The 22311-nt window shown below is 44.2% G+C and overlaps 1 protein-coding gene across 7 annotated transcripts in view; it reads left to right on the forward strand.

The window, feature by feature from the left end:
- LOC122563754 (adhesion G protein-coupled receptor B2-like) overlaps positions 1-22311 on the forward strand; it is a 776300-nt gene that overhangs the window by 400987 nt on the left and 353002 nt on the right. For all 7 annotated transcript variants that reach the window (XM_043717945.1, XM_043717942.1, XM_043717944.1 and 4 more), the window contains one exon: positions 15884-15990. In XM_043717945.1, coding sequence (XP_043573880.1) covers positions 15884-15990 — 107 coding nt within the window. The remainder of the gene's footprint in view (positions 1-15883; positions 15991-22311) is intronic.

The following is a 22311-nucleotide window of genomic DNA, read 5'->3' on the forward strand; positions in this document are numbered from 1 at the left end:
AGTCTCAGATTGATCTCTTTCCTCCCTATTTCCCTGTGTCCCAGCCCCCATCTTAGTAGTTTAAGTCCTTCTGAGCAAATCTCCCTGTAACCCTTCCAATTCAGGTGCAATCTGTACTCCTTGTACAGGTCAATTCCACCACAGAAGAGATTCCAATGATCCAAAAATGTGAATCCTTCTCCCCTGCACCAGCTCCTCAGCCACGCATTCATCTGCTCTATCCTCCTATACCTGCACTAGCTTTTAGCACTGGAAGTAATCTAGATGTTACTACCCACGAGGAACTCCTTTTTAAATTCCTGCTGATCTTTCTATATTCTCCCTTCAGAAGCTCATCCTTTTCCCTTCTTATGTTATTAAGTCCAATGTGTACCACGACCTCCTGCTGGTTCCTCTCCCCTTTGAGAACATTCTACACGCTCTCAGAGATATCCTTGACCCTGGCAACACACCACTCAGATACTTCACTGCCAGCTGCGGAAATGTCTATCTGTGCCTGTGACTGGAGAGTCCCCTATCACAATCAACCGCTTTGAACCCGATGTATCCTTCATTACACAGAGCCATTCTCTGTACCAGAAACTTGTTCTTTGTTCGGAAAAGCAAATCAGAGCAGGACTTATACACTTAATGGTAAGGTCCTAGGGAGTGTTGCTGAACAAAGAGACCTTGGAGTGCAGGTTCATAGCTCCTTGAAAGTAGACTTGCAGGTAGATAGGATACTGAAGAAGGCGTTTGGTATGCTTTCCTTTATTGGTCAGAGCATTGAGTATAGGAGTTGGGAGGTCATGTTGCAACTGTACAGGACATTGGTTAGGCCGCTTTTGGAATACTGCATGCAATTCTGGTCTCTATCCTATTGGAAAGATGTTGTGAAATTTGAAAGGGTTCAGAAAAGATTAACAAGTATGTTGCCAGAGTTGGAGGATTTGAGCTTTAGGGAGATGCTGAATAGGCTGGGGCTGCTTTCCCTGGAGCGTCGGAGGCTGAGAGATGACCTTTATAGAGGTTTATAAAATCATGAGGGGCATGGTTAGAATAAAGAGGCAAAGTCTTTTCCCTCAGGTAGGGGACTCCAGAACTATAGGGCATAATTTTAGAGTGGGAATTGCGAAATTTAAAAGGGACCAGCGGGATAACTTTTTCATGCAGAGGGTGGTGCGCATATGGAATGAGCTGCCAGAGGAAGTGATAGAGGCTGGTACAATTGTAGCTTTAAAAGGCATCTGGATGGGTATATGAATAGGAAGGTTTTGCGCGAAGTGCTGGCACATGGGACAAGATTAGATTAGGATACCTGGTCGACATGGACGAGTTGGACCAAAGGGTCTGTTTCCATGCTATACATCTCTATGACACTATGTGTGCAGGAAGTGTCTTTGGTTGCGAATCATATCAGATTGCATAGATCGGTTAGAATGGCAGTGAGAGGCAATAAGTAATTTACAGGAGCTGGGAATGTGATAGATGGCAGTTATAGGAATGGAGAAAAGCAGGTACAGTCACGTAAAAGGGTTAACTCCAGGAAAGATAGGAGGGGTAGGCAGGTAGTGCAGGAATATCCTGTGACTACCCCCATCTCAAGCATACTTTGGGCGACATGGGTGGGTTGCGCTTCGGCGGGGCGGTGTGGACTTGTTGGGCCGAAGGGCCTGTTTCCACACTGTAAGTAATCTAATCTAATCTAATCTAATCTAAGCAAGTATGCGGTTTTGGAAAAAGTAGGGGGTGATGGATTCTCAGGGAAATGTAGCACGAACAGCCAAGTTTCTGGTACCGAGAATGGCTCTAATGTAACATGGGGTACATCAGGTTCCAAGTGATTGATAGTGATAGGGGACTGTCCAGGCACAGACAGATGTGTCTGCCACCAGCAGTGAAATATCTGAATGGTGTGTTGCCTCAGTAACATGGAAGCTCTCCCTAAACTCCCACAACTGACAGGAAGAGCACGTCACAATCTACTGACCCAGAATATAACACGTCATATTGCTCTAAATAAACACTGCTTCAGGCTAACTTAATACTTATGGCTTATATTTTTAAAATTTAATCAAAAGACGGGTCTCAATAAAACATATAACCAAGAAAGAACCCACTCTACTCATTATTGTAGATTTACAGCAAGGCTACAATTAAAAACTATGCACTTATTTCCACCTCTACTTTTGCCCACAAGGCAAATGGCACTGGGCAGACCACACAAAATCTTGGAATTGTGTCCTGGTCTACATTAAAGTGGATTTGGCCCCTTTGATAGTCCCAAGCCCTTCTTGAAAAACTCCTGGATATTTCACTAGGACTTCAATGAGGCAGCCATTTTCGAAACAAAAAATGTTGGGCTAATCTAGGTGAATCTTTCTTAACCAGTTCTGGCCAAACACTTGGACCTGGGCCTTTTACTACCATCAGTGGTAACTGCACCAACTGCTTCTCTTACGAGACTGGAAACGAAGTCGTACCCTTAATTTGAAACGGTTCCCCAGTGTATGTTCTCAGTCTGGCTGAGGTCTTGCGCAAACCTCAAGGTTGGAGTTCTAAGTGAATCTTGTTAAAGACAGATTCTGCAACAACAGATATAGCAGCGCCAGTATCGACCTCCATGGGAACTGGGTAACCATTTAAACAAACCTTGATTTTAATTGGCTCTGCTTTGGGTGTCACTAACCAATTTAATTGTTCCAACCCACATTTAGGGGAAGTTTCCATGATGTGTACTCTCCTGGTTATTGGCCTATGACTTTTCCTATTCAAATAAGGCCTTGCAGGGCTCTTTTGCTGTCTCGACTCTGCATACCAACAACCACTCCAATGGCTCACCAGCACAGATCCTGAAGAAATCTTTAGCCACTTGGCCAATGCCTGGCTTTGTTGTGGGGTTCTGCCTTGGGTCCATTTGCTCAGGACATACCTTGCGTGAGGCTTTGTGATTGCCAACACACAAGTGATGTTCCTCAAGCTCGGACAGGTAAGGGTGTTCACTTCCACTGGGATGCTCTGTAGTTTCCATGCTCCACTCGCTGCGTTTTCTTATGACAAGGTGTGCCTGTTTGAAGTCCAGTTGGATTTCCACTATTAGGTACTTCTGCACTGTTATGTTATTGATCCCATATACCAAATGGTTTCTCAGCATCTCATTCAGGGATAACCCAAAATCACGTGCTTTGCCAGTAATCAAAACCCCATCAAAAATCCCATTACAGACTGCCAGGTTCTCTAAATGCCAAATAAAACCAATAGAGGAAGTTTTGGTTCATAATAATGCTTAACCAACTCTGTCAACTCTTGGAAGTTTTAGGATGCCTCTGGGAAAGTTAAGCCCCTTATAACCAAAAATGCTGCGGGTCCACACGCAGTCAAAGGATTAATCATTGCGTTTCATCTGCCACTATGTCACTTGCTTGGAAACCACATCACTTTCTTTCCACATACTGAGTCCAGTCTTCAATAGCAGGGTCAAATGAATCAAGCTTCCCAAATAGAGACATGATGCCAGAAATGCTTACCCCCAACTCCAAGATGATAGTTGCAAGCAAATGTTCTTTAGAAGCATCCTGTTTTCTCCCATTGCCACTAAGATAATTGCACAGAGGCTGGGTCCTGTCACCAGATCACCCTTTATTTCCTAGTAGGCAATATACTAACCTCTAGCTAGACAGCTTGCAGTCTGTCCTCAACCAGATGATTAGAGTCTCTTCAGTTATAATTTTATTTATTTTTTTGCACAGAGGCCGGTATTCCATCACCAATTCATCCTTTACTAATGCACAGTACACTGGCTATGGCCATCTAGCTCAGAGTCAGTTGTCAACTAGTCAGCCAAGGCTTTCATGATTGGCTCAGGTAACAATCCCCAATCAAGAACCATAGTCAACAAGATCCACCTGGTCACAACGACTACAGCGACCAAGAATATAGATAAAGGCAGAGCAGTAGATGCATTTCGCATGGACTTCAGTAAGACCTTCGTTGACTATGAGGCTCTTGATTGGGATTGTTATGAAATCATGAAAGCCTTGGCTGACCAATATAACCAAAAGAAGAGGCATGAGCCGGACCAAGAGCCAGAAGGGTGTAGGGGTGGGCTACCTCAGAGTGACCGAAATGTGGGAGGGACAGGTGACTTGCTGGGGTGGTCTGTATTATATGCACTGTTTCTTATCTAATTGGACTGTCTTATATGTATTTGTTACTGCTTCTTTTGTGATGATTGAAAATGGGATTTGAGGTTTGTCCTCATTTCCCTCAAAACTGGTTGAACGGTAGGGGTTGGGGCCTGGCTTTGCCACTCCTCTCCCTTATAAATTTCTGTTTCCCTGTGTACAGCTGTAAATGTTTATTTTTTTGTAAACTGTATTGATTAATAAAATTAAAAAAAAACAAGAGATAAGAGTCTCCTCTGTTGACGACTGAGCCAGTGTTTACTGCTGTTGTTGGTTTCTGTGTTTTGGGGGGAGACCTGATTCCTGAACTGGCTGATTTAAAAAGCCAGTTTGTTAACTGATATTCTTTTTTTTTTGAGGACTGATTTCTAAATTAACTGTGGAGATCAGCCAATGTGTATCAAGTGTATTTCAGTTCTCATTGGGGAACTGTTATTTCACTGGCTGGTTACAGTGCTTTTTTTCTTGAGAAAAAGGACAATGGCAATTTTGTGGCAGGGCTTAGCCCTTGCACTCTGTTCCTTCTTTTTGCATGTATTTTCACTTTTTGATGTTTGGACTGATGCCCTGTGAGATAATGCATCTTTCCAAATGAACTGTTCTTTTGTGGGCAGACTAGGCCTCTGTAAAGACTGATCAGGTATGTGTGTGTGTGTGCTGGGAGGTGAGCATTTGCTGCATCCTGGAGTGGACTCTGCCTATTGGAGTGGACCATCCCCTGTGAGTGAACTGTTGTCCGGTGAGTGGGCCTGGTTCTCTGTGGATAGACCAGGCCTCTATGGAGACTGAACAGTGTGTGTATGTGCTGTGGGATGTGCACTTGCTGCCTTCAGGAGTGGACTTTGCATACTGGAGTGGACTGTGTTCCTGGGAATGGATTCTGCATTCCGAAGTGAACTGTTTTTGGAAATGGACTCTGTGTACCAGAAGGGACTCTGTTTGTTGGTAATTGACTTTGACTTTGTTTTTATTGCTAATTGACTCTCTTGTTGCTTGTTGGGTTTATCACCTGCACCGACTTGTGTGTTCCTGGTTCTGTCAGGCCTTACTGTGAAACGCGCGTCTCATAGGTCGTCCCAAAAGCTGTCACCCCGAGAACCAGACGGTGGGTAGGCAGTCCTGGGAACCAGAATGTGGATAGGTCACCCTGATGCTTGTCGACTGTTCTGAGCTCTGTCGTCCTGAGAAGGGGTAATCCAGATGGGGTGTCCTAGATTTGGCCAGAAAGTGCGTCGGAGCGGCCAAGAGCCAGAAGATGCATTGGGGCAGGTCAAGATCTGGAAGGCTTGTCGTCCCAGAGAGGCGGAATCGGGCTATCCTAGACTTGGCCGGAAGGTGTAGTCCATGGACTGGATGGTGCGCCAGGTTGGGGAGAGCCAGACGATATGTAAGGGCAGACCGAGAGCTAGAAGGCCGGTAGAGGGTCCTCAGCACTGTCACCCCAGGCAGGTTCCGAGGTGGGCTGTCCTAGAGGTGACCAGAAGGCGTGGACGGATAGTTAGAGAAGCTGGAAGGTGGGTAGGCCGTCCTGATCGCTGTCATCCTGGGGGTTGGGGAAACAGGATGGGCTGTCCTAGAGGTGTCAGAAGGTGTGTCAGGGTGGGCTGAGAGCTGCAAGGGGCATGGGGTGCACCGAGAGCTGGAAGGGGCATAGGGGCGGGCTGCCTTTGATTGGCCGGAGGGTGGGAGGGGCAGGTGGGTTTCTTGGGGTGTCTGTGACATATGCACTGTTTTATTGTTCAGTTTATTGGACTGTTTGTATATGATTGCACCTACTCTTTCCTTTTTGATATGATCAGGTGGGATTTGAGGATTGTCCTCTTTTTCCCTGTGAACTGATTGTAAGGTGGGGTTTGGGGGTCCGGCTACGCCACCCCTTTCCCCTGTAAATTGCTGTTCTTGTAAACTGCTGTTCATTGTAAACTGTTTGTTTTATTAACCAATACAAATTACAAACAAACAGGGGATTTAGAATCTCCTCTGTTCAGGGGGAAAGAATCTCTTCAGTTGAGGACTGACTCCGAGCTGACTAGCCACAGCCAGTGTACTGTCCACTCGTAAATAAAGGGTGACTAGGTGACAGGACACTAAAATAGGCAGTATCGTGATCAGTGAGGAAGGTTGTCAGAAATTGTAGCAGGACCTTGATCAGCTGGGGAAGTGGGCTGAGAAATGGCAAATGGAGTTTACTATATATAAGTGTGAGCTCCTGCATTTTGGAAAGTCCAATCAAGATAAGAGTTTCATGGTGAATGGTAGGGTCTTAAGGAGTGTAGTGGAACAGAGGGACCTTGGAGTTCAGGTGCACAGTTCTCTGAAAGTGGAGTCACAGGTAGACAGGGCAGTGAAGGCAGCATACTGGCCTTCATCAGTCAGGACACTGAGAATAGATGTTGAGAAGTTATATTGCAGGAGTATTGTGTTCAGTTTTGGAAGGATGTTATTAAACTAGAAAGAGTGCAGAAGAAATTTACAAGAATGTTGCCTGGACTCAATGGTCTGAGTTTTATAGAGAGCATGGGCAAGTTAGGACTTTTCTCTTTAGAGAATAGGAGGCTGGAGGTGGGGGGGGGAGACACGGTGTTATAGAGGTGTATAAGATCATGGGAGGCATGGATAGGGTGAATGCATTCCATTGTTCTCCTAAGTTTGGGGAATCGAGGACTACAGGGCGTCAATTTAAAGTTAGAGGGGAAAGAATAAAAGGAAACCTGAGGGCCTACATTTTTACACAGAGGGTGGTAAGCATATGGATGATGCATTTAGATGTGGTTGAAGCAGGTAGATTAACATTTAACAGGCATTCGGACAAATACATGGTTAGGAAAGTATTTGAAGGATATGGGCTAAGTGCATGCAGATGAGGCTGGTGTGGATGGATATTTTGGTCGGCATGGACCAGTTTGGGCCAAAGGACAAGTCTCTGTGCTGTGGGTCTCTACGACTCTCTATGACCTTTGACAAGATTCCATGTGGTAGGCTGGTTAGTAAAGTTAGATCACATGAGATGCTGAGAGCGCTGGCCAATTGGATATAAAATTGGCTAGATAGTAAGAGACAGAAGTTGGTTTTAGAGAGTTGTGTTCGGATTGGAGTCCTGTGACCAGCGTGTGTCACAAGGAGCGTTGCTGAATCCAATGTTTGTCATTTATATGAACAATTTGGATGAGAATATAGGCGGCATAGTTAGTAAGTTTGTAGATGACACCAAAATTGGTGGTATACAGGACAATGAAGGATGTTATCTAAGAGTACAGCAGGATCTTGATCACCTGAGCCAATGGGCCGAGGAGTGGCAGATGGAGTTTAATTTAGATAAATGTGAGGTGTTACATTTTGATAAGGCAAACCAGGCAGAACTTACATGTAGGACCTTGCGGACTATTATCAAACAGAGACGTAGTAGTGTGGATACGTAATTCCTTGACAGGAAGAATGCATTTGGCATGCTTGCCTTCATTGGTCAGAGCACTGAGTATAAGAGTTGGGACACTATGTTGCAGCTGTCCAATACATTGGTGAGCCAGCATCCGAGGAGCAGGAAAATCGGTGTTTCGGGCAAAAGCCCTTCATCAGGAATCGAGGCAGGGTGCCTGCCTCCACTCTGCAGGCACCCTGCCTCTATTCCTGATGAAGGGCTTTTGCCCGAAACGTCAATTTTCCTGCTCCTCGGATGCTGCCTAACCTGCTGTGCTTTTCCAGCACCACTCTAATCTAGACTCTGGTTTCCAGATCTGCAGTCCTTTTTTTTACCTGTTTTTACCCAATACATTGGTAAGGCCACTTTTGGAGTACTGTGTACAATTCTGGTCACCTTGTTATAGAAAGTATGTTATTAAACTGGAGAGTGTGCTAGAAACATTTGCAAAGATGCTACTGGGGCTGGTGAGTTTGAGTTATAAGGAAAGGCTGGATGGGTTGGGACTTTCTTCCCTGGAACATAGGAGATTGAGGAATGTCCTTTTTGAGATTTATAAAATTATGAGGGGCATGAGTAGGGTGAATATCCAAGGTCTTTTCCTCTGGGTAGGGGAATCTAAAACTAGAGGGCATAGGTTTAAGGTGAGAGGGGAAAGATTTAAAAGGGACCTGCAAGGGAACCTTTTCAGAGTGATGGGTACATAGAACTAACTGCCAGAGGGAGTAGTGGAGGCTAGAACAATTACAACATTTAAAAGACATTTTGACATGTACATGAATAGGAAAGATTTAGTGAAATATGAGTCAAATGCCGGCAAATGGGACTACTTCAGTTTGGGAAACCTAATCACCATGAGCAAGTTGGACCGAAGGGTCTGTTTCCATGCTGTATGACTCTAAACTGTATACTTGTTGTTGTTCTTCTTTTTGAAGGCATTTTAAAAGTGTATTTGATGTACATTAATCTTGTTGATTGGTTTTGAAATTGCTGCTGGAATAGAGAGAGTTGTAGAGTCAGAGAGATGTACAGCATGGAAACAGACCCTTCGGTCCAACCTGATATCCCAACCCAAACATCCCAACCCAAACTAGTCCCACCTGCCAGCACCCAGCCCATATCCCTCCAAACCGTTCCTATTCATATACCCACCCAAATGCCTTTGTGGACTCATAATTAATGATCAGAGCACTGTTTACTTAAGAATGACAGACAATGTTTACACAAAGTTTATGCAAAAATTACTTTTCTTAGAACAAATATCATGAGGTCCACTATTACACAGGATCGGCTTTTGCAGGGCTAGAGACGGTAATTATATGCATTCTTCAGTAGTTGACCTTGTAAAGGCCTAAATTTGACTTAATTATTTGATAGAGTATCTTCTGTCAGATGGCAGGAGAGAGAAGAGTTTGAGTGAGGGGTGTGTGGCATCTTCCACAATGCTCTTAGCCTTTTGGAATCAGTGTGTGGAGCAAATGTCTGTAATGGAGGAAAGAGAAACCCTGATGATTTTCTCAGCTGTCCTCACTATCCGTTATAGGGTCTTAGGATCTGAGACGGTGCAATTCCCAAACCAGTGATGCCGCAGCTCAGGGTACTCTCAATGAACCCTCTGTAGACTGTGCTGAGGATTGGTGGTGTGAGGTGGTTTTCCTCAGCCTGCGCAGAAAGTAGAGATGAGAAAGGCATTAATGCATTCTTATTCTCCAGTTGTTTGTATTATAAAGACATTAATCCATAGTTTGTCCTTATTCCCCAAGGTTCAGTTAACAAAACCTTTCATTACTGGGCACTGGTATGTCTCCAATTGCTTAGTGAAGAAACCGTTATGATATTTTTGAACTTTCTGGCCTTTTGTAATTGTTCGCTCAAATTGTTAAGCACTATATCCAACATCACAATGAAACAGCACATCAACATTAAGGTCCAGCACCAGACGTGCCCAGCTGATCGATTAAATTCCATATTTGGAACTTGGAACACAGAACTTTACAGCCCAGTGTAGGCCCTTCAGCCCACTATGTTGCACCACTCTGTGAAACCAATCCAAAGCCCGTCTAACCTACACTGTTTCATTCTCATCCATATCCCTCTCCAATGACCACTTAAATGCTCATAAAGTTGGAAGCCTAAAACCGTTGCAGGCAGTGTGTTCCACGCCCCTACTACTGTGAGTCAAGAAACTAATTCTGAATCTGTCCTATATCTATCACCCCTCAATTTGAAGCTATGTCCCCTCATGCTAGCCATCACCATCCGAGGAAAAAGGCTCTCACTGTCCACCCGATCTAACCCTCTGATTATCTTGTACGTCTCAATTAAGTCACCTTTCAACCTCCTTCTCTCTAACGAAAACAGCCACAAGTCCCTCAACCTTTCCTTATAAGACTTTCCCTCCATACCAGACAACATCCTAGTAAATCTCTTCTGAACCCTTTTCAAAACTTTCAAATCCTTCCTCTCATGCGGTGACCAAAACTGCACGTAATACTCCCAAGTGCGCCAAACCAGAATTTTGTACAGCTGCAACATGATCTCATGGTTCTGAAACTCAATCCCTCTACTAATAAAAGCTAACACACCATATGCCTTCTTAACAGCCCTATCAAGCTGGGTGGCAACTTTGAGGGATCTATGTTCATGGACATCGAGATCTCTCTGCTCATCCACGCTTCCAAGAATCTTAACATTCTCCCAGTACTCTGCATTCCCGTTGCTCCTTTCAAAGTGAATCACCTCACACTTTTCCACATTAGACTCCAACGGCCACCTCTCAGCCCAGCTCTGCAGTTTATCTATCTCTCTCTGTAACCTACAACATCCTTCCACACTATCCACGACTCTACTGACCTCATCCGCAAATTTACTAACCCATCCTTCTACGCTCTCATTCAGGTCGTTTACAAAAATGACAAAATAGATCCTTGCGGTACACCGTTAGTAACTGAACTCCAGAATGAACATTTCCCATCAACCACCACCCTCTGTCTTCTTCCAGCTAGCCAATTTCTGATCCAAACTACTAAATCGCCCTCAATCCCATGCCTCTGTATTTTGTGCAGTAGCCTACCATGGGGAACTTTATTAAATACCTTACTGAAATCCATATATACCACATCAACAGTTTTACCCTCATCCACCTGTTTGGTCACCTTCTCAAAGAACTCAACCGTGGGCGGCACGGTGGCACAGTGGTTAGCACTGCTGCCTCACAGCGCCAGAGACCCGGGTTCAATTCCCACCTCCGGCGACTGACTGTGTGGAGTTTGCACGTTCTCCCCGTGTCTGTGTGGGTTTCCTCCAGGTGCTCCGGTTTCCTCCCACCATCCAAAGATGTGCAGGGTCAGGTGAATTGGCCATACTAAATTGCCTGTAGTGTTAGGTAAGGGGTAAATGTAGGGGTATGGGTGGGTTTCACTTCGGCGGTTCGGTGTGGACTTGTTGGGCCGAAGGGCCTGTTTCCACACTGTAATCTAATCTAAATCTAAATCTAATCTAATCAATAAGGTTTGTGAGGCATGACCTACCCTTCACAAAACCGTGCTGACTATCCCTAATCAACTTATTCCAATTGAGATGATTATAAATCCTATCTCTGATAACTATTTCCAACACTTTACCTATAACCAAAGTAAAAGTCACAGGACTATAATTACCAGGGTTGTCTCTACTCCCATTTTGAACAATCTTCTAGTCTTTTGACACTATTCTTGGAGACGACAACATAAAGATCAAAGCAAAAGGCTCAGCAATGTCCTCACTAGCTTTGCAGAGAGTCCTAGGATAAATCCCATCCAGTCCAAGGGATTTATCTATTTTCACACTTTCCAGAATTTCTAATGCCTCCTTGTGAACCTCAATCCCATCTAGTTTTGTTGCCTGTTTCTCAGTATTCTCCTTGACAACGTTGTCTTTTTCCAGTGTGAATACTGATTTAACAAAAATTCATTTACCGCTTCCCCTATCTTCTCTGACTCCACGCACAGCTCCCCACTACTGCCCTTGATTGGCCCTAATCTTTTTCTAGTTAGTCTTTTATCCCTTTTATACCTCTGGAAAGCTTTAGGGTTTTCCCTGATCCTATCCGCCAACAGCTTCTCATGTCCCCTCCTCACTCGTCTTAGCTCTCTCTTTAGGTCTTTGTAACTGGCTACCTTGTAACTCTCAATTGCCCTAACTGAACCTTTACATCTCATCCTAACATAAACCACCGCCTTCCTCTTGACAAGAGATTCAACTTCTTTAGTAAACCACGGCTCCTTTGCTTACCCACTTCCTCCCTGCCTGATAGGTGCGTACTTATTAAGGACACACAGTAGCCATTCCTTGAATAAGCTTCACATTTCTATTGTGCCCATCCCCTGCAGTTTCCTTCTCTATCCTATGCATCCTAAAACTTATCTAATCACATTGTAATTACCTTTCCCCCAACTGTAGTTCTTGCCCTTCGGTGTATACCTATCCCTGAATTGTGGTCACTATCACCAAAGTGCTCATCTCCCTCCAAATCTAACACCTGGCCAGGTTCATTACCCAGTACCAAATCAAATGTGGCCTCGTCCCTTGTTGGCCTGTATATGTACAGTGTCAGAACCCTCCTGCACACAATGGACAAAAACTGACCCATCTAAAGTACTTGAACTGTAGTATCCCCAGTCAATATTTGGGAAGGTGAAGTTCCCCATAACAACTACCCTGCCACTCGCTCTTATTGAGAATCATCTTTGCTATCCTTTCCTCTAAATCTTTGGAACTATTTGGAAGCTATAGCAAACTCCCAACAGGGTGACCTCTCCTTTTCTGTTTCTACTCTCAGCCTGTACTACCTCAGTAGACAAGTACTCAAACGTCCTCTCTGCAGCCATAATACTGTCATTGACTAACAATGCCACACCCCCACCTCTTTTACCATCTTCTCTGTTCTTACTAAAATATCTAAATCCCAGAACATGCAACAATCATTCCTGTCCCTGCTCAATCCATGACTCTGAATGGCCACAACATCGAAATCCCAGGTACTGACCCATGCGGCAAATTCACCCACCTTATTCTGGATGCTCCTGACGTTGAAATAGACACACTTCAAACCAACGTTTTGCTTGCCAGTGCCCTCTTGCAACCCTGAAACCTTAATTCGGATATCCCTACTCTCAACCTCATATATGCTTGAACTACAATTTAGGTTCCCATCCCTCTGCTGAATTAGTTTAAACCCACCCAAAGAGCATTTGCAAATATTCCCCCCCCCAAGAAATTGGTACTCTCTGGTTCAAGTCAAGACCATCCTGTTAGTAGAGGAATAGAAGTAGACCATTCAGCCCCTTAGATCTGCTCCAACATTCAATATGATCATGGCTGATCTGTTTGTGTTTTGAATTGCACATTCACATATATCCATGACATTTGATTGTCTTGCCTAACAGAAATCTAATTTAGTTTAATTACCTCTAACTTAAACATATACCTAAATGATCTGGAGGAAGTTATAGGTGGTCTGATTAGCAAGTTTGCAGATGACACTAAGGTTGGTGGAGTTGCAGGTGGTGAAGGGGATTGTTTGAGAATGCAGCGGAATATAGATAGATTGGAGAGTTGGAAAGAGAAATGGGAGATTGAGTTCAGTATGGGCAAATGCATGATGATGCATTTTGGAAGATCCAATTCAAGACAGAACTATACGGTAAATGGAAAAGCCCTGGGGAAGATTGATGTACAGAGAGATCTGGGTGTTCAGGTCCATTGTACCCTGACGTGGCAACGCAGGTCGATAGAGTGATCAGGAAGGCATATGGCATCCTTTCCTTCATCGGTCAGCGTATGGAATCTATGAGTTGGCAGGTGATATTACAGTTGTTTCGGACTTTGGTTTGACCACATTTGGAATATTGCGTACTGTTCTGGTTGCCACATTACCAAAAGGATATGGATGCTTTGGAGAGGGTGCAGAGGAGGTTCAACAGGATGTTGCCTGGTATGGATGGTGCTAGCTATGAAGAGAGGTTGAGTAAATTAAGATTATTTTCATTAGAAAAAAGGAGGTTGAGGGGGTCCTGACTGAGGTCTACAAAATCGTGAGAGGTATAGGATAGATAGCAAGAAGCTTTTTCCCCAGAGTGGGCTCTCAATTTTTAGGGGGTCACAAGTTCAGGGTGAGAGGGGAAAGGTTTAAGTGAGATACGCATGCTAAGTTCTTTATGCAAAGGGTGGTGGGTACCTGGAACACCTTGCCACGGAGGTCAGGCACGAGAGCATCATTTAAGATGTATCTAGACAGATACATGATTGGGCAGGTAGCAGAGGGATACAACTCCTTAGAAAATAGGTGACAGGTTTAGATGGAGGATCTAGATCAGTGCAGACTTGGAGGGCCGAAGGGACTGTTCCAATGCTGTAATTTTCTTTGTTCTTTGTTCTAAACATATTTATTCACCATGCTTCCACTGCCTTCTTCGAAATGTACGAACACATATATAATACTCTTTTGACTAAAAGCAAAACAAATAACAAAATTGCTCCCGCCACTGTCAGAAAGCAGGACAAATCAACCAGTCACTGCTCCACAAATCCACTCAGAATTATCATTAAAGCAACGGAAGGCATCATCAAAAGCTCTGTCAAGTGACATTTGCTCGCCTGCAAGTAACATGCTCACTAATTTCAGTTTTAGTTCAACTATTGTCACTTAACTCCTAACCTTGCTGAACACAAGAGTGGCGGTGAGAGTGACTGCGCTTGACATCAAGGATCCTTCGCAAAATGAAGGAAGGGGGGACTCCTCCACTTGTTGGTGCCATACATATCACAAAAGAATCTGGGTGCTGTTGTCGAAGTTCCTCCACCTTAGTCACGGGATATTACTGCCAGAAATCCTTCCGGTAGCATCCCTAGCCCAACTATTTTCCAGCTGTTTCATCAGGGCCTTCCCTCTATCACAAATTCATGAGTGGGATGTTCATTGCTGTTGGCACCACATTCAGTACAATTTGTGATGGCAACATTCAGGCTTTGGCTGATAAGTGGGAAGTGATATTCACACCACACAAATGCCATGCATGAGCATCTCTAAGAAGAGATAATTTAGGCATCACCCCATGAAATTCAGTGGTGAATCTTCCATTTGCTGAATCCTCCAGTGTAACATCCAAGGTGTTATAATTGACCAGAAACTGAACAGGACCAACAAAGAAATACGGTGGCTACAAAGACAGATCAACAGCTGAACATTTTTGTAATGAATTTACTCATTTGATTCCACAAAGCCTGACACCATCTAAAGGGTCATGAACGTGATAGAATACTCACCATTTGCCTAGATGAATGCGTTCAAACATCACTTAAGAGTCACCATCCAGAAAAAGTACCCCGCTTGATTAGCATCCTATTCACCATATTAAACACTCAGATCTTCTATCACCAATACGCAATGGCAACAGTGTGTACATCTATAAGATGCACTGCAACAAATCACCTAGGCCCCTTCAATAGCACCTCCCAAGTCTGTGATCTCTACAAGCTTGAAGTACACGGATAACAGATGCATGGAAACACCAACACTTGATAGGGCCCCTTTCAAGTCAGACAACCTTCTGACTTGGAACAACATTGCTATTCCTTCACTGTCCCTGGATCAAAATCTCCTAGCTGCCTTTCTAATCGTACAATGGATGTACCTACATCACGTGAACTGCACTGGTTCAAGAAGGCAGTTCACCAACACCTTTTCAAGGACAATTAGGGGTTTACAATAAGTTTGGTCTAGTTTGTGATAGCCACATGCCACAAATTAAAACAAAGTTGTATTATCTACATGAACAAAAAGAGTGCCTGTAGCAAATCCATCTTAAATGAGTTGAAAATAGTCCAATGGTTAACTTAAATATGCTGCAATATTTTAACAAGTATTTCACATATTTTTGTTTAAATCACTTGACACAGTCCTAAGAGTTAACAGAAAAGTAGTGCAGATGGATCTTCAGCTATTGATTGCAACTTCTTATTGACAGTCAACAGTCGTAGACTCGCATACGTTAAGGGCATTTAAATGGGCATTGGACATACATATGGATAATAATGGAACGGTGTAGGTTTGATGGGCATGAGATTATTTTCACAAGTCAGCGCAACATCAAGGGCCAAAGAGCCTAATGTTCTGTGTTCAAGATTAAAAAGCTGGCTCCCCCATGATTTTAATCCATTCCTATGCACTGTGATTGCTGTTGAGATTGACAGAACTATATGCAGTAGGGGGGGAACATTTATCAAATTAACTTGCAGGTTTTTTTGTTTCCATGATGTGTAGGTTCAGCCAGCCGCAAATGTTTATTAAATTCTCATGGAATTGCATTTTGGGGGCCACCAAGTTTTGCCAGATGTGTCTCTCATGATTACAGACACTTACATGTATCGGTAAGTAAAATTTGCTTATATATCAAGTCAATAATGGCTTCATTATTGATACTATCAGGCATTTTGGGTGCTGTTGTGCATCAAAACAGTGTTAACTAAGGATTCTGATCCATATCTTGTCCAGATTGCAGGAAATAAGCCATTTTTAGTAAATATTCTACATTAAATAAGATTAGTTAGTATAATGTTTAATATTAGATTAGATTACTTACAGTGTGGAAACAGGCCCTTCGGCCCAACAAGTCCACACTGCCCCGCCGAAGCGCAACCCACCCATACCCCTACATTTACCCCTTACCTAACACGACGGGCAATTTAGCATGGCCAATTCACCTGACCTGCTCATCTTTGGACTGCACATCTGTGAATATCATACAAATTGATACGAAATTACAATCAAACATCACATGCAAAGGAAATTGCATAATAAACTATCACAGTATATCAGTATGAGGGAAAGTTTTCAACTTTGATGCTATTGGGAGTACTGCAGGAAAACTTTGCTTGTGATTTGAACTTAAAACAATTCTGGATTCCTTCTCTGTAATTATGAATATTGAGATTGCAATCATTAATTCCAAATTGTGCACATGTAGTTGATATACAAACTGATTGTTACTGTTGGTACATGAATAAAAAGCTTGAATTTAAATTGCCCAAACTTCATATTATTCAATGTGTAAAGTATCTGAATGCCCCCTCTATTAATTTATGGTCCTCAATTCAAATACAACCAATAATATATTTATAGACTGCACGTAAGCAGGCTTATTATACTGTAGACTGTCACCGACCAGGAAATCATTACACCTCTGCAGCACCACGTGCTCATCAACTATGCATCAGATCAATCACTGTCAACTACAAACTTCAATGCATATGTAATGGAAAAGCTTCTGAGGTTATGGGTGAAAATAGAATTTCATATTCATAAACATTTTGCTATTTTACATCATCACCTGTTTAATCAACTGGCTTTTAACTGCAGCTATAAGGGTGAAGCTGCAAAACCTACCTTTCCATTTCACCCTGTCTGAAGAATGTTACTGTTTCCGTAATACCCAGCATAGTACAGTACCTTTTTATTGTTCAGTGTGAAAGCATCACATGTTGAAAGTCAATCATACTGTTGAAAACATTAGCTTCTATTGAACAAGAAAAGCAAAGAAAAATAAACAAAAAAAGCTGCATTTGCCTCTGTGCATAAATAGTGTTGCTTTTGAGCAACCACAAAGTTACAATGTGTGAATGACCGCTGCACCCAACTCCGATCTCTTGAACAAAACAAAGGACTGTTCTTGCTCGAAACCTGAAACAAGAACAGAAAGTACTGGAGACACTCAGCAGGATGGTCTCTGATGAATGAAAGCAGTTAACATTTTGAGTCCAGTGATGATTTGGAGGTGCCGTGTTGGAATGGAGTGTACAAAGTTAAAAATTACACAACACCAGGTTATAGTCCAACAGGTTTATGCCTTATGAAGGGCTTTTGCCCGAAACGTCGATTTTACTGCTCCTCGGATGCTGCCTGAACTGCTGTGCTTTTCCAGCACCACTCTAATCTAGACTCTGGTTTCCAGCATCTGCAGTCATTGTTTTTTACCAGGTTTATTTGGAAGCATCGCTTTTGGAGTGCTGCTCCTTCATCAAGTGGTTGTGGAGTATAAGATCGTAAGACACAGAATTTATAGCAAATGTTTGCTACGAAAGCTAGTCCTTCCAAATAAACCTGTTGGACTATAACCTGGTATTGTGTGATTTTTAACTGAGTCCAGTGAATCTTCTTCAGAATTCAACTCTGTTTTCTCTCCACATATGCTGCCCACACCGGTTGAGTATCTCTAGCAATTTCAGATCTATTGAAACGGATGTCAATTAATTCCTGTTTGGCTTGTTGCATTAGATGCTACAACAATCTGTCCTTCTGGATGTAATGTTCCACCTGAGAAACTTACTCAACTTTTTCCTTGGGAGACTGCTGCTGTCCTCCCAGCTCTTCAGCTTTCATCATATGTACACTTTGCCTGCTTCTGTTGTGCAGAGCACATTATATAAACTCTAAGAGTTCTACCACAAGTTCCCTTTATTCCTCTCCCACCCCTGGGGAGGCCAGCTATGTTCACAAACACTTACTACCCAAGCTGCACCACTGGCATTGTCATGCAGAAATAAGTTGAAGAGATGTAATCTGACATAAATTGCCTTGGTTACAGCCTTGAAACATTTGTGGGGTGGGGATTGAGAGATCTCACACATTTGATCCTGTTGATCCTGCAACAGTCAGTTGCATATATATTTAATGCAGCTCTTGCTTTTGAATACCTGCAGCATAGGATTGCAACCTACCCTTCAGGTCGCAAATCTCACTCCAGCTGATGACAGTGTCCATGAACAGCCTCCATCTGCAGTGGCAATGTGCCTCCCTCATTGTGAGGAAATTGCATTCAAGGTGATAGACCCCAGGCCTCCTGTACCTCCTTTGCATCCTGAGCAGAAATTCAGTTGAGGAGATGGTTTGGTAGCTGGTCACGATTCCAATGAGGGGAATTTCCGCCACCAACGCCACCACTGACAAACACACAGCCACCGCCGAAGACATTGCGAAGGTCACATGGAATGTCACTTCCGCCCCCGCGGATGTCACTGCATGCACCACTTCCGTCCCCCCAGACGCCCATAGCGTGTGTCATGTCATTTGGTGATGTCACCCATGATACCATAACCTCACCCACTCCAGACACGGTCTCTGCATCCATTCTCAACTCGAGCCCTACACCAGGTCCTAGCCTCCAGCCCTGCAATGTTTTTACCATCACCCCAGACCTCTCCCTCACTGAGGATGAACGATTAGTCCTCAGTAAAGGTGTCACCTTCATCCCAGTACGGTCCCAGATCAATGAATTCAACACACGTTGAAACATTGAATTTTTCTACTGCTGACTTCACCTCCATGTTAACGTTTTCCATCGGGGCTCCCACCCACCGTTCACCCGCCTCCAACATACCACATCCACTTGTACACCCCGTGCTGATCTGTTACCTGTCTTCAATCTCTTCAACTCCAACTGCTGCTGCGACATTGACCTCCTCAACCTGTCCACCCCTCTCACCCACTCCAACCTCTCACCCTTGCAATGCGCAGCCCTCCACTTCCTCCGCTCCAACCTCAACCTCACCATCAAACCACTGGACAAGGGGGGAGTTGGGCACAGTGGTAGTTTGGTGCACCAAGCTGTACACCGCTGAAGCCAGACACCAACTCACGGACACCTCCTCCTACTGCCAACTCAATCACGACCTCACCTTCCATCACCAAATGATTAGCTCCCAGACCATCCACAACCTCATCATCTCAGGGGATCGCTTATCCACAGCATCCAACCTCATAGTCCAGGAACCCCACACTGCCTGGTTCTACCTCTTACCCAAAATTCACAAACCTGACTGCCCCTGTCTACCTATTGTCTCTGCTCACTCCTGCCCCACGGAACTTGTCTCCACATACCTTGATACCATCCTGTCCCCCTTGGTCCAAAGTCTCCCCACATACATTCGGGGCACCATGCATGTCCTCCACCTCCTCCATTGTGTCATCTTCACCATGGACATCCAGTCCCTGTACATGTACATCCACCATGATGATGGCCTCCAAGTCCTCTATTTCTTCCTGTCCCACTGACCCAATCAGTACCCTTCCTCTGACACACTCATTTGATTGGCTGACTGGTACTCACCCTCAACAATTTCTTCTTCAAATCCTCCCACTTCCTTCAGACCAAAGGGATAGCCACGGGCACCCCATGGACCTCAGCTATGTCCGCCTCTTTGGAGGATAGGTAAAACAGTCCATCTCTGCAGTTATACTGCACCATTCCCCACCTTTTCCTCCACTACATTGATGACTGTATCAATGCCACCTCATGCTCCCACGAGGAGGTTGAATTTTATGAACACCTTCCACCTTGACCTCAAGCTCACCTGTCCTGTCTCAGATACCTCCCTCCCCTTCCTGGATCTCTCCATCTCCATTTCTGGTGACCGAATCAACAGCTCCCACAGCTACCTGGACTACATCTCTTTCCACTGTACCTCCTGTAAAAAGTGCTATCCCTCATTCCCAATTCCTCCATCTCTACCACATCTGCTTTGAGGAGGATCAATTTCACTCCAGAACATCTCAGATAGCTTCCTACTTCAAGGACTGCAATTTCCCCTCCCATGTGGTAACAATGCCCTCCAGCGCATCTCCTCCACTTCTCTCACTTTTGCCCTTGAACCCCACCCCTCCAATCCCCAACAAGGATAGAACCACCCCACCCAGGCCTCACCTAAATCCCACCAATCTCTGAATACAACGCATCATCCTCCGCTATTTCTACCACCTACAGTCAAACCCCACTACCAGAGAAATATTTCCCTCCCCACCCCTTTCAGCATTCCGCAGAGAACATTCCCTCCGTGAGTCCGTCATTAGGTCCAAGCTCCCCACACTTGTGTCCACACCTGCCCCCTCATCTCCATCCAAGCACCCAAAGGATCCTTCCACATCCAGCAAAGATGTTCCTAGACATCCAAACACCTCATCTACTGTGACCATTGCTTTCACTGTGATCTCCTCTACATCAGGGAGACAGGACGCCAACTTGCGGAATGTTTCAGAGAACGTCTCTGAGACACACGCACTAAACAATCTCACTGCACTGTGGCCGACCACTTCAACTCTCCCTCCCACTCCACCAAGGACATGCAAGTCATGGGCCTCCTCCACTGCCAAATCCAAGCCACCCGACAACATCCACTTTGGAATCTTCCAACCACACGGAATCAATGTCGATTTAACAATTTCCTTATCCCCCCTCCCCCCACCATCTCCCAGATCAAACCCTCCAACTCAGCACTGCCCTTTGAACTGCCGTACCTGTCCATCTTCCTTCCCACCTATCCACTCCGACCTATCAGCATCACCCATTACCTTTGTCGACTTATTGCATTCCTAGCTACCTTCCCACTCCCCTCACATTTATATCTCAGCCCCTTGCCCCCCACTCCATCTCACCTCACACATACACATTCCTGATGAAGAGCTTATGCTCAAAATGTCGACTCTCCTGCTACTCGGATGCTGCCTGACCAGCTGTGATTTTCCAGTGCCACACCTTTTGACTCTGATCTCTAGCATCTGCAGTCCTTGCTTTCTCCCAATCCAACATCCGTGCCAGTACCTTGTCACGAACACCATCTTATTGAGCAGCCTCCTGTGCGGCACATTGTCACAGGCCTTCTGAAAATCCAAGTAGATCATGAGCACTGGCTTCCCCTTTGTCTAACTTTCTCACAACCTCCTCAAAGAATTCTAAGATTTGTAAAGCATGACCTCCCTGGGCAAAACCATGCTGACTCAGCCGATTTTACTATGGACTTAAAAGTAGTCTACAAGCTCATCCTGAATAATAAACTCTAAACCTTACCAAAGACAGAGGTCATGCAAACCAGTGATTAATCTCCCACTTTCTGCCTCTTCCCTTCTCAAACAGGAGTGTTACATTAACCATATTCCAGTCCTCTGATTCCAGTGATTCTTGAAATATCACCAATACCTTCACAATCTCCTCAGCTATTTCATTCAGAATCTTGGGGCATAGTCCATTCAATGTGAATGAATTACCCACCTTTTGATCTTCTTCAGCATCTTCTCCTTAGTGATAACTAGTACACAAACTTCCGACCCCTGACTCATGAAGTTCTGGTATACTACTGGTGTCTTCCACTTGCAGACTGATGCAAAGTACCTTTTCAGTTCCTCTGCCATTTCTTCTCCCCCCATTACAATTTCTTCAATCTCATTTTCGATGATCTAATGTACACTCTTGCCTCTCTCATACTGTTTATATTTTTAAAAATATTCTTGTAATTTTGTTTTATATTACTAGCTAGCTTACCCTCATGCTTCATCTTTTATCCCTTGTTGATTTTTTTAGTTGTCCTCTGTTGTTTTTTAAGGCTTCCCATTTATAGAGTCATAGAGATGTAAACTGGATTTAGGTTACTGTTCTGGAAGAACTATATTATTTTGTATTTTTTTTTAAACAAGCCCTTCAAAGAAGAAACCAACCACTCATCTGCCTCTATTTTGAAATCCAATTTCCAAAAAATTATATTGATATAAATGCTGTGGTTCTGTTCGCCGAGCTGGAAATTTTTGTTGCAAACGTTTCGTCCCCTGTCTAGGTGACATCCTCAGTGCTTGGGAGCCTCCTGTGAAGCGCTTCTGTGGTGTTTCCTCCGGCATTTATAGTGGCCTGTCCCTGCCGCTCCCGGTTG

Source organism: Chiloscyllium plagiosum, chromosome 27 (assembly GCF_004010195.1).
Source record: "Chiloscyllium plagiosum isolate BGI_BamShark_2017 chromosome 27, ASM401019v2, whole genome shotgun sequence".
NCBI lineage: Eukaryota > Metazoa > Chordata > Chondrichthyes > Orectolobiformes > Hemiscylliidae > Chiloscyllium > Chiloscyllium plagiosum.